Source organism: Sorex araneus, chromosome X (genome assembly GCF_027595985.1).
Source record: "Sorex araneus isolate mSorAra2 chromosome X, mSorAra2.pri, whole genome shotgun sequence".
Taxonomy (NCBI): domain Eukaryota; kingdom Metazoa; phylum Chordata; class Mammalia; order Eulipotyphla; family Soricidae; genus Sorex; species Sorex araneus.
In genome coordinates this window covers 263,836,124-263,848,919 of record NC_073313.1, presented here as the reverse complement: position 1 = coordinate 263,848,919, position 12,796 = coordinate 263,836,124, and the positions used below count along the sequence as shown (strand labels likewise).

At 45.9% G+C, this 12,796-nt stretch overlaps 1 protein-coding gene across 1 annotated transcript in view; it reads right to left on the bottom strand.

Moving 5' to 3' along the window:
- The window catches only part of LOC101546556 (nuclear autoantigen Sp-100), a 73,580-nt gene that overhangs the window by 25,976 nt on the left and 34,808 nt on the right, over positions 1 to 12,796 (bottom strand). The window contains exons 8-14 of the mRNA XM_055123558.1: positions 12,451 to 12,537; positions 9,032 to 9,085; positions 7,713 to 7,784; positions 7,345 to 7,398; positions 6,224 to 6,307; positions 2,642 to 2,698; positions 1,580 to 1,633 (exon numbers count right to left, since the gene is read on the bottom strand). Of these exons, the coding sequence (XP_054979533.1) occupies positions 1,580 to 1,633; positions 2,642 to 2,698; positions 6,224 to 6,307; positions 7,345 to 7,398; positions 7,713 to 7,784; positions 9,032 to 9,085; positions 12,451 to 12,537 (462 nt within the window). The remainder of the gene's footprint in view (positions 1 to 1,579; positions 1,634 to 2,641; positions 2,699 to 6,223; positions 6,308 to 7,344; positions 7,399 to 7,712; positions 7,785 to 9,031; positions 9,086 to 12,450; positions 12,538 to 12,796) is intronic.

Below are 12,796 nucleotides of genomic sequence, written 5' to 3'. Positions count from 1 at the left end.
CTAGGAACTGAGCTTGTTGAGGTTGGAGGTGCAGGGGGGTGAGAGGGGCCAGTGGAGGAGGGACCCCGATGAGTGTGATACGGTGACATTGTACGCCTGCAACAGAACTATCAACAGCGCTGTAAATCACAGTGTCTTGATAATAACGATGATAATGAAAAATGTGTAGACTAAAAAAAATAAATTAATCTTTGGCTAGAAAAGTCTGTTGCCAGAAGAAGGAAATTCAAGAACCAGAGAAGGAAAAAGCTGACAAATACGGCTGCCTACAAGAGTCACAGCCTCTGGGCTGGAGTGATGGGAAAGCAGGTGGGGCCCTCGCCTTGCACCCACACGGCCCCCCAAGCCCTGCCAGGAGTGGTCTCTGAGCACCCTGGGTGTGCCCCACCCAAAAAAGCAAAAACAAACAAGAAACCCAAAAACCATCACAGCTTCTCTTGGACAAAGAGTGTGTTAACGGACCTAAAAGAGAAATAGCCCATGGAAGCATATGTGCCTGTGCTTTAATACTTCTATCCCAGGAGAGTTTCTATCTTCATTCAGCACAGTAAAAAACAAAACCCACAGCAGAATCCCTGTCAGCACTTTCTGGCAACATCCTATGAAGAAGAAAAATCTACAACAAAGGAAAATTACTTTCCTGTGTGAACCATGTATCTTATTTTTTGGGGGGGTCACACCCAGCAATGCTCAGGGGTTACTCCTGGCTCTGCACTCAGGAATCACCCCTGGCAGTGCTCGGGGGACCATATGGGATGCTGGGAATTGAACCTGGGTCGGCCACGTGCAAGGCAAGCGCTCTACCCACTGTACTATCGCGCCAGCCCCTGAACCATGTATCTTAAAGCAGCCCCTAGGTGAGGTTTTACTAGGGCAATTATTTAAATGATAATAAAAATAATATCACTGTATCAGTGTCATACCATTGCTCATCAATTTGCTTAAGTGGGCTCCAGTAATGTCTCCATTGTTTGTGAGACTTGTTGTTACTGTTTTTGGCATATCGAATATGCCATGGGTAGCTTGCCAGGCTCTGCAGTGTGGGCAAGAAACTCGTTAGCTTGCCAGGCTCTCTGAGAAGGACGGAGGAATCGAACCCGGGTTGGCCGCATGCAAGGGGAATGCCCTACCAGCTGCGCTATCACTCCAGCCCTATAATTACACTAGTCATGGAAATAAAAACATATTACGCTCTGGACATGTGTATGACAGCATTTTTGAGAAATCTATATTTTAAAATCAGAATAAAAAGCAACATGAGGGCTGGGGTGATAGAGCAGTGGGTAGGGTGCTTTCCTTGAAAGTTCCTTGATTCCCGGCACCCCATATTGTCCTCTGAGCCTGCCAGGAGTGATTCCTGAGTGAAGAGTCTAGAGCAAGCCCTGAGCAATGCTGGGTGTGGCCCCCAAACAAAACAAAACAAAAGCAACATGAATTTATGAGCATTTGGAAAAAATAGTTCCTAAGAGAAACTAATTTTTTTTTGTCTTCTGAAAGGTTTAGGAAATAAGATAAACATTCAGCATTAAAATAATTTTCTAGTAACACAGAAGTCAAGTAAGTTCTTATTCATTTTTACTTTTTCTCCAATTGTATTCTCTTGAAACGGAATTGCTTCCACCATCCGCGGCATCTAGAAAATAATAGGTGGTGGTCAGAAAACTGTAATTTGTCAGTAAGTTACAAATTTAAAATAAAAATTCTATGACGATTCTCTGTCCCCTTCAAAAGAAACAGGCTGAGGTCTTAATTTTTCAGAGACTTTGACAAACATCTGAATTTCTAATATCTATATCTATATCTATATCTATATCTATATCTATATCTACATCTATATCTATCTCTATCTCTATATCTATCTATATCTATCTATCTCTATCTCTAGCTCTATCTCTATATCTCTATATCTATCAGTTTTTCACATCAGCCATCCTGTTTAAGCTCCAATAGCTTAACAAAGATAAAATAGGATCTTATTTGTCAATGTTACTGAGAAATCACTGTAGAAATTGATTTAAAATATGAGGAAAGCATCCTTCAGAAAAGTATGTGGAGTTTAAGAAAATAGTGCACAGTATTTGTATTTTCCTGAAATGTAACAGGCTCACTTGTCTTCTAAAGTCTTTCCAAGCTTACAAGAAGTGACACTAATATCTTTCAGCAGAACACTAGGATTTTTTTCCTGTTTCACTACATGAATCCAACACTTGAGTGTATGTAGTTGCTCATATAATAAATGTGGCACTGCTGTTTTAACCAACATATTTCTACTACATCAGCTCTCTATTATCAACAGGGCCCGTGTCAAACAGGACTTTATCATGTGCTCTTACCCAAGCAAATACAAAAACAGCAAACACAGAATGAGGCCAAGCAAATAGAGAGAAAAAAGATTCCGATTATGGACTGAACTTTGCCCCTGTCGAAGTGTGTTTGAAATCCAGTGCAGAAGGAAACTGGACTCATGATTTTGGATTCCTGACCCTCCACACTCTTGACCTATGACCTTCACCTTCCATTGCTGGCTCACTCCCGCCCACTGTTTTCCCTGAACCCCTGAAAACAGGGTATGTGTTCACTGCCATGCCCTGTGCCACGGTATCTTCTGAGCCACCTCCACCCAGGCCGTGAGCAGCCTTACCTGTCATGCTGGATGCTTGGCTATGTCCAGTCCTTGCCTCCTGGCCTCTGAGCACACCTTTTGAGAAACATGACACAGGAACACTCTCATTTCCCAGTTCGGATAGCATTTCTTGGAACAAGTGACAGTTTTTACAGAATATTCATCTGCCTTTGCCCTTCCAACCTCCTCCTCTCTCCTCTCTCTTCAAAAAAAGAAGCTCTACTTCTGAAATTACTTTCTCTTCCTCTGATCTTCCCTTTCTTTGTCCTTTGCTTCTAATATGTTTAACCTAGTGTCCTTTTCTTGCTGCCCCGAATCTCTATCTTTGTTGCTTTTCTCTACCTTTTTGGAGGGACACAGCCAGTCGCTGGAGAAGTCTGTGCAAAGGTCTATAAGCAGCACATGCAGGTAAGCAAAAGAGTTTGGGATTGAGTCCGGGAGAGTTTAGGGGATGAAAAGGCTAGAGAAAGGGGTGGGGAGTGCAGGTAGGTGACTTTGGAGGCCTTAGTTCTTTAGGACAGTTAAGGGAATTAGATTTTATGTAGGAAAGCAGCCCAAACCTATCTGCATATTTGAAAGATGAGTTTAGATAAGCCACTTAGAAAAGCTGTGTGTGGTGGGGAGTTAAGATTATGGGGGGAAACCAGGAACCCGTGGCTCTCGTTCAGGTGAGAAACAGCAGACCTGGCTTATGGCGAGGGGGCCACCTTGACAATGGGGTGGGGGGGAGGTGGGGCAGACAACCTGAAAACGCTCCCTTGAACCAAGCGGCTCAAGCCGAGCAGCAGCTCAGATTCTGCACCTTCTTCTCTCCCTCTCCGCCACCGTCTCTCCCTTTAAAACACCATCGCTCTCACTCTGCCTTGTCGTGTTTCGGACCCTGTACCTCACTCCTGCTGGTCTCTCTATGCGTCTCTCTTAGCATCTACTTTTGTTACTGAAAAAAAAAATCTCCTCCTTTGTGTTTCCTCAATACCACGAGTCTAGTTTATGTCAACCTGATCTGTACTTTTGCTACAACTGCTAAGAGGGACCTAAATAATCACGCCCCATCCCCCCGCCAAACTCTTTGATTTGGTGTCTTGGGGGCTCCATGTCCTCCTAGAGAAGCTTACTCAGCTGAGCTGTTCACTGGGAACCACCACCCCCACCTACCTTCCATCTTTTTTCCACTCAGGGTCACCTTCCTCTATTCGGAAACCCAGCTCCTCTTCCTCTTCGGCTCCCTCAATCTTGTTGAGAGATGTCCGAATCTGTGCATGGGTCTGTCTGTACCTGTGTGTGTGTGTGTGTGTGTGTGTGTGTGTGTGTGTGTGTGTGTGTGTGATGCAATGATTTTTTTTTTTTAGGAAGAGAATGAGATAAAGAAGCAGAAATCTGGGCTGGAGCGATAGCACAGTGGGGAGGGCGTTTGCCTTGCACGCGGCCGACCCGGGTTCGATCCCCGGCATCCCATATGGTCCCCCAAGCACTGCCAGGAGTAATTCCTGAGTGCAAAACCAGGAGTAACCCCTGAGCATCGCTGGGTGTGACCAAAAAAGCAAAAACAAACAAACAAACAAAAAACAAACAAACACACAAAAAAAGAAGCAGAAATCTGGGGCCAGAGAAATAGTGCAGAGGATAGGGCTCTTGTCTTGCATGGAGCTGACCTGAGTTCAATCCCCCAGTGCCCCACAGACCACCCCAAGCCTTGCCAGGAGTGATTCTTGAGCAGAGCCAGAAGTGACCCCTGAAAACATCCAGATGTGTCCCAAAAGCCAAAAAAAGAGTAAGATAATAAAGAAACAGATCTTTTCCTTAGTGCAAGCAGAAAAACAATGATGGTGCCAGAGTGATAGTACAGGTAGTACGCTTGCCTTGCACATGCCAACTTAGGTGCGATACCTGGCATCCCATATGGTCCCCCAAGTCCCACCAGGAGTGATCCAAGAGTGCGGAGCCAAGAGAAAGTCCTGAGCACGGCTGGGTGTAAATGAACTCCCCCGCCCCTCAAAAAAAGAAGTAAAAGCCAGAAAAACAATAAAAGCATGATTAGTATCATCACTGGCTTCTCAATCTCACAGTAACAGGATGTATCCTTCTGACTTCCTTCCTCAAGAAAGAGAATTCACAAAAATCCCCAGGGCATTAAAGGAAATAAACAGTAGACTATATACAATGATTGGGGAAGAAACTTTAATATGGCCGTGCTGAGCTATGCTTAATGCTCAGGTGAGCTAAGAAAATGAATAGCCAGCGGGCCAGAGAGATAGCATAGGGGTTAGGGTGCTTGCCTTTCATGTAGCTGACTCTGATCCAACCCCACCACTATCTACGGCCCTCTGAGCGCCATCAGGAGTGACTCCTGAGCACAGAGCCAGGAGTAGCCCCTGAGCACAACCAGGTGTGACCCTAAATAACCGCCCCCAGAGTCATACCAACCCACTGACTGAACACCTTCACATCCGCAGAGACAGTGCTGACAGTGCCGTGGTCTCCTACCCACCCACGCCCCAGTCTCCTCGGCTGCCTCATGGACAGTGCTCTGGCCCCTGGCCCGAGCTCCCGAGTTGCTCTCCCTAATTTCACTTCTCTCATGTTCCATTTTTCTCTTTCCTTCAAAGCTCTTAATCTCTGTTCTTTTCTTGCCCCAGTTCATTCATTTGGGATCTTCCCTTCTAAGATTCTAGATGCCTTCTAGCTAGCAGCATTCCTACCAGCTTTGTTTTTGGATGACTTTCATCTTCCCAAATCTATCTAAGAAACATGTCATATTGATGGTGCTATATATATCAAACAATATATGCACAATATATATGCACAAATACATGTGCAATACTTGCACACACATATATACACATATATACCTATTTATTTTTTGTTCTTGTTAAGCTTTCTTGCATCAAGTACTGGTACAGTCTCTTGTATAGACGTCTGATCCCTCCTAAAGTCCTCTCTGGACTCTGGATGTATAACATAGCTCTTACATTCCAGTATTAGACATGTAATAATCACCCTTTTTGACCATTCTATATCTGTACATCTCTTTCCTGGAGCTATAAAGAGTTATCCTTTCTAAAGCTTAAGGATTTTATGATAACACAATATTATTTGCCTAGATTATTCAAAATAGCATGGTATCATCCAATAACAACAAGATAAATATCTACTAGAGACTAGATGGTCTGAGAATGGTTAATCTGAAATTTTTATTTCTGTCTATATTACAGAATAAGGATGAGTTATCTTTTGACACTTTTACAATGACAAATTATATGAATGTCAACCAATAAGTCACTAGAGAAAGAGAAATTTAAATTCCCAATGCTAGTAGGTATGACAAATAGGTATTATAAAAAAGTCAGTATTTTGGTATCCATTCCTTCTACAACAGCAATATAATATCACATACATTAGTGACTAGAACTTGTCCTCTTAAATGTGAATTTAGAGTCATTTACTGCCTTCTTGCATTTTCTAAAATGCTGAAAAGCATTTCCCATTAACTGGGACCAGGTCTTTCAGGAGTTCAGAATAAACTGCATCTGGAAACAGTTGCATTTAATTCAGATTCCTGACATTCGGCAGAGCAAGGCGTGGCATCCTAATCTTCTTTACCTGACCCTCTTCTTAGGGCTGAGCTGCAGGTTTCTTGAGGCCCGTCTCTGAGAATCACTTCTGTAGAGTCATCACTGTGGAACTCTGCAGAAAGGATGGAAGCAAACCCCTTTAGAGTCTTGTTCCATGTCCTGGGAGCCAGTGCAGCATGAAACTTTTAAAGCCAGTCTTTGGGAGGAAGGAGCTCATCTGCAGGGCCAGGAACTTCCCCAACTCCAGCCTCCTTGGACCCCTGCTCGGGAGCTCCAAGAACCATCCTCAAGGACTGGGGACAAGTTTTCTGGGAAAGGCAGCTCTCCTGCCAGCACTGTTTCTACTTCTTACCATTTCCTCTGGACCACATGTGTTTGCTCCTTGCTCTGGTTCTTACCTAGGGAGCCTATGGGAGCAACATTAAGATGTTTTTTTTCTTTTTGGGTCACATCCGGCGATGCACAAGGGTTTACTCCTGGCTCTGCACTCAGGAATTACTCCTGGTGGTGCTCAGGGGGCCATATGGGATGCTGGGAATCAAACCCGGGTTGGCCACGTGCAAGGCAAACGCCCTCCCTGCTGTGCTATTGCCCAGCACCCATAAAAAATTTTTTTAAAAATATGGCTTTTGGGGTCACACCTAGTGACGCTCAGGAGTTACTCCTGGCTCTGCACTCAGGAATTACTCCTGGCAGTGCTCGAGGGATCATCTGGGATGCTGGGAATCGAACTCAGGTTGGCCATGTGCAAGGCAAACGCCCTCTCCGCTGTACTATCACTCTAGCCCCTGGAGTGACATTTTCGGCATGTTCGAGCCTCCTAGTGATGAGTCCTCGGTGGCCCAGAGCAGAACACAGGACTACTCGGAACATGGGGCTACTCAAAACCACTTTGTCCTATTTCCATGTGAGAAGCATAAACTTGAATTATACTTATTTGTGCACTAAACTGAGAATGTGTGTTCAATCAGAACAGTTCATCTAATTCAAAATTTACATCTAAAATCTCAACGAATATATTGGTTTCAAAGGCTAGAACCAAACACACACACACACACACACACACACACACACACACACACATATGAGTGAAGCATTCTAGCAAAGCAAAGAAAGCTTTGTTAAATTCAATTCTTTAATTGTTCTTACCTCTTTCCTTATTGTCAGTTGCACATTTAGATTTATTTCCAACATAATCAGAATCTGGAAAGTAAAGGGAAAAAAATGAAAGCAGTAATTTATAACTAAAGGATTTCTTAATCTTATGACTTATTTTAAGGGCAGAATTTGGATCAGAAAGACGCTATGGAAATCATTTCTTTCTTTTTGTGGGGCCTGTGGCACTCAGAGGGCCGAAGGGCCCCTCTCAGCGATTCTTATTCAACTGTGCCTGCACTTTTCTTTGGACAGGGTTGGGGGGTGGGGTGGTCTCCTTGGCACTGGAGCAAGCTCAGGGCACTGTGTGCCAGCAAACAGGATCTGCTGGCATCCAGGAGCCTGGTGGTGGCCGTTCTTACCCTCATCCATGGCATCAGCCATCTGTGGGGCCTCGTCCCCGCTGGACCCTGAAAAGCTCTCAAGTCTTCTCACTGCAACAAGAATGGATGTCAGTGTCTGACAGAGGACAAGAGAGGGGATGGGGGTGGTCTGATAAGGGCAAGAGTGTCACCCCCTTTTGTCATGGCTATTTGACTTTAGTATTCAGGGGCCCCAAAGATCACTCAAGGTCACTTTAGCCTGGGACCCAGAATCCTTGGTCCTGGTGGGCTTCCCTGTTGGTTCCCTTGACTTCTCACTCTGCTCTCTCTCCCTTTCTCTCCCTCTCTCTCTCTCCTCCTCTCTCCTCCTCTCTCCTTCTCTCCTTCTCTCTCTCTCTCTCTCTCTCTCTCTCTCTCTCTCTCTCTCTCTCTCTCCCCTTCATGCAGTGCTTTGGCAGGGAAGGGGATGGGGATGCTGTGTTGGTCACTGAATTTAGGGTTCGGACTTAGCACTCCACCCTTTTGAACCATCTTCCCATCTCCCACCTCCGTCTCCTTTCCTTATTGTTTTTTTAATGTGTCTGTTGTTGGAGCTATGTTGGATCTGTGTTCCTTTTTATCCTTTGCTGTGCTTTGATCCCAGGAAAGTGGAAATTCTGGCTGAAGACAGAGTGAAGAAGACAGCTTCCCCCTGGGCTAGCTCCAAGATGGACTAAGTGGTGTGCATCCCTACACATCCTTTGCTCCCCCTCCGAAAACACTGGCGATTCTGAGCTCAGGGAGGGGGATAGGGGAAGTAAAATTCCATTTTGACATTCATTGACTTCTTTGGGCTTATTTCTTGCAGTTATTAACCTAAGGAACCAGAACAGTGATAATAGAAACCTTTTTTTTTTCTTTTGCTTTTTGGATCACACCCGGCGATGCATAGGGGTCACTCCTGGCTCTGCACTCAGGAATTACCCCTGACAGTGCTCAGGGGACCATATGGGATGCTGGGAATCGAACCCAGGTCAGCCGTGTGCAAGGCAAATGCTCCACCTGCTGTGCTATCGCTCCAGCCCCCATAGAAATCATTTTAAATAAAAACAAAATGTACTTTGAAGTAGCAAATAGTTAAAACGAATATTTGATAGAAAACACTACTTATAACCAGGAAGAGGTGCTTGTTTTTGTTTGGGGGCCACATTTGGTGATACTCAGGGCTTACCCCTGGCTCAGGCATCACTCCTGGCAGGACTCAGGAACCAAAGGGGGTGCCAGGGATCAAACCTGGGTCAGCGATGCGCAGGGAAAGAACCCTCCCTGCTGTACTATTGCTCCAGTACAAACAAGGAAGATTCCTTATAGGCTCTCACCTCTTCTCGAACGGCGTTTTCTTACTACTGGTGATTTTCTTAAACTTGTAGTACCTATAAAAACAGAGGAAAATATCTGTGCTCAAGTCTTGCAAATTTCATATCAGCTCAGAATCACGTGAGGGAGGAGAGGTCCATGAAGCTACTGGGTGAGTCTGAAGAATCACGGGTACAATTCATAGAACAAGGGGGCTGCAAATGCACGAAAGAAACAGGATTCTTTAGGGGTCTTGGTGTTTGACCAAGGAACTGACCGATCAGAAAATTCCCTATGAAAAAAACTTGGAAAGGCACGGAGGGATCAAACACTGGGGAAAGCATTTGCCTTGCATCAACCTGGCCCAGGTTCAACCCCGGCACCCGCTACGGTTCCTCATATGTCAAATAGGAATTATTCCTGGACACAGGGCCAGACGTAAGCCCTGAGAACAGCTGCGTATGAGCCCAAAACAAAAATAAAACAAAACCAAGTTGGGGGGAAAAAGGAAAGAAAAAACGAAAACCCTTGCAAATCTTGGCCTCACCTGGATTGTGTTTCTAAGTCACCTGTTTGCAGGGAGTGGGGTTGGGGGTCACTTTCTGTCTCTTCTGATAAATAACAACCTTGCTCTGCGGGGCCTTTCCTGCTCGTTCCTCTCCTACTTCCTACCTCCTCCTCTCATGCCACACTTCCACCTTCTCTGCCCTTTCTCGTGTGGGGAGACCTTGGAGAACTTGTCTTGAAAATGGGGAGCCCCCTCCACCACCCACCAACCTGATATCCCCTTGAACTGCCTCCCAGGCAGAGAAAGAAACCTGTGCTCAGACCATCAGCATTTCAGGGGGCTAACAGCAGCCCCTAGCGTGACCCAAGTGAAAGGCCAACGTGCTGCATTCTCCAGGGAGTGCACCTCTAACTTTCTGGTCTCAGTGCTTGGACATTTGATACCCATGTGCAGCTCGAAGTTTACAAGAGAAATAAGAATCTATGATACTAGCATCATCTTTCCCTTTAGATCCTCTGGATCTGTTAGAAAACCTTGAAATCTCCGTGGAGTTGTGGTTCCTCATGCAGCTCTAGGGTAGCGATGCCTCTCGACCTACCCCTCAGAACTGGTGTGAAAGAAAACCACAGCACTGTTGGGAAAGAGCTTTGGAAAAAGTTTGCTACGTATACCCCGACTTGCTGAAAAACCCTGTCAAAAGCAATCCTTTGCCTGTAAAATAGTTTGTCAGTGGTCTTAATTTCTGCTGACACTGGTACCTGGGTGGGATGCCTTTTGACAGGGTTCAAAGTTTATACTTAGTTTGATGATAAGAATTTCCAATAAAGTAATATTTAGCCTTTTCTCTGTAAGGTTATAGTGTATAATTTTGAAACTTTAGAGGCATAGTAGCTAGTTTTATTTTGGGGTGGTGATTTGGGGCTTGGAAGTACTCAGGGCTTACTCCTGGCTCTGTGCTCAGGGATCACTCTTGGTGGGGCTCAAGAGACCATATGGGATGCTGGGGATAGAACCCTGGTTGGCTGCATGCAAGGCCAGTGCCTTAGCTACTGTATTATCACACCAATCCCATCATATCTAGTTGTTTTAAAAAATGCATTATTTTGTGTCAGATTTCTACACTGCATATTTATATAAACCCATACTGGAGCAATAGCACAGCGGATAGGGCGTTTGCTTTGCATGCAGCTGACCTGGGTTCGATTCCTCCATCTCTCTCAGAGAGCCTGGCAAGCTACCAAGAGTATCCTGCCTGCACGGCAGAGCCTGGCAAGCTACCCATGGTGTATTTGATATGCCAAAGACAGTTACAACAAGTCTCACAATGGAGACACTATTGGTGCCCACTTGAACAAATCTATGAACAATGGGACAACAGTGCAAAAGTGCATATACTGGTGAATAGATTAATAGAACCCTTTGATATACACCTATATTCATATATAATATATAGTACATATAGACACACAATACATGTGTGCACACATACATCCATAATATTAATACAAATATAATAATACAAATATAAGCTGGGGGGGTAGGACAGGGAAGAGAACACGACAGTGATGGTTGACGGAAGTAGGCAGTGGGAGGAGAGGTTGCAGAAAGACGGTAAAGTGTTAGTCCAATTAGTAATAGTACTGTCAGCAAGAGTGCCGAAAATTGATTTTAAGATCCCGTCCTACAGTAGATACAAGGGCCAGGGGGATTGCCCCATAGCTGGAAGACTGCTTCATGAGCAGAGGGGAGAAGGCAGCTGGAATAGAGAAGGGATCACTAAGAAAATGTTGGCTGGAGGAATCAGTCGGGATGGGAGATGTGTGTTGAAAGTAGATAATGGACCAAACATGATGGCCTCTCAGTGTCTGTGTTGCAAGCCATAATGCCCCAAAGTAGAGAGAGAGTATGGGGAATATTGTCTGCCATGGAGGCAGGGGGAGGGTGGGAAAGGGGGGTATACCCGGGATATTGGTGGTGGGGAATGTGCACTGGTGGAGGGATGGGTGTTTGAGCATTGTGAGATTGTAACCCAAACATGAAAGCCTGTAACTATCTCACGGTGATTCAATAAAATTTTTTAAAAATTAAAAAATGAAAAGATCCCGTCCTAGGGGCAGGCTGGTGGGTGGGTGGGAGCCCGAGGACCCTGGCGGAGAGAAGTGGACGCTGGGGAAGGTCTTGGTGTTGGAATATACGCCTGCAAGCCAATCAAGAGTAACTCTGTAATCCACTAAAGAAATGAGACTAAATAAAATTTTTAATTAAAAACTCTGAATTAAAATGCATAATACGTTCCTATCTTTCTGCATCTCCCCCAAAAGTCCAGGCGGATAAGGGCAGAGACGGGGTTTCAGGGTAACGGGCGGCCCCCGAGGGGTGGCCCACAGTCACATGCCTCAGGGGACACTGCTCTTGGTTACAACAAGAACCTCTTTTATTTCTTTACTTGTATTGATTTATTATTTGATCATTCCATTGCCACTTTTAAAAACTTTTTATCGAATCCCTGTGAGCTAGACCCTGACAGAGCTGCTCATGATTGGATTTCAGTCACACAGTGTTCCAATGCTCACCCCTCCGCCAGGGCACATTTCCCAGTGCTGGGTGTCCCCAGGTTCCCTCCCATCACCCCCCACCCCCACCCCCTGCCTGCCCCTATGGGAGGCACTTTTCTCCTCCATCTCTGTCTGTCCGTCCATCCGTCTCCTTCAGGGCGTTGTGGTTTGCGATACTGATACTGAAAGGTTATCCTACCCCTTACCTACTTTCACCCCTCAGCTCCTGTCCAGCGTGATGCTTCCCAGCTGTTATTGCCGTACCGGTCTCCTCTCTGTCTCGCCTGCCCTCCGCCCCCCTAACACACACTCGTGGTTAGCAAAACAAGAACCTCTTAACTCGGGCTCCTGAGGCCCAGCCCCGTGCTCACGGCCTTACCAATTTTCCTTTTCTGGGCCGAGGTGGAGGCTTTTGGGGACTCCTCTCCGCCACTGGTGTCCGATTGCTTATCATCACTGCTGAGATCTGTGGGGAAGCAACACGCCTTAGGGCCTCCGTGCAGGGCAGGGGAGCCCAGACCCGGACACCCCGCCAGGGAAGAGGTGTCTGCGCCCTCTGCACCTGGGGCACGCCAGAGCCCTCACAAAAGCCAACCCAAGTGCTGTGAGCAGCTCTGCCAATCCCGGGCACTCTTGCTCCCCTCCCCCCTCACCCACCTAGTACCTCCATCCTCAGCACCTCCGCACGACCCTACCCTCCCTCCTCTCTTAGTCCTCACTTAGCT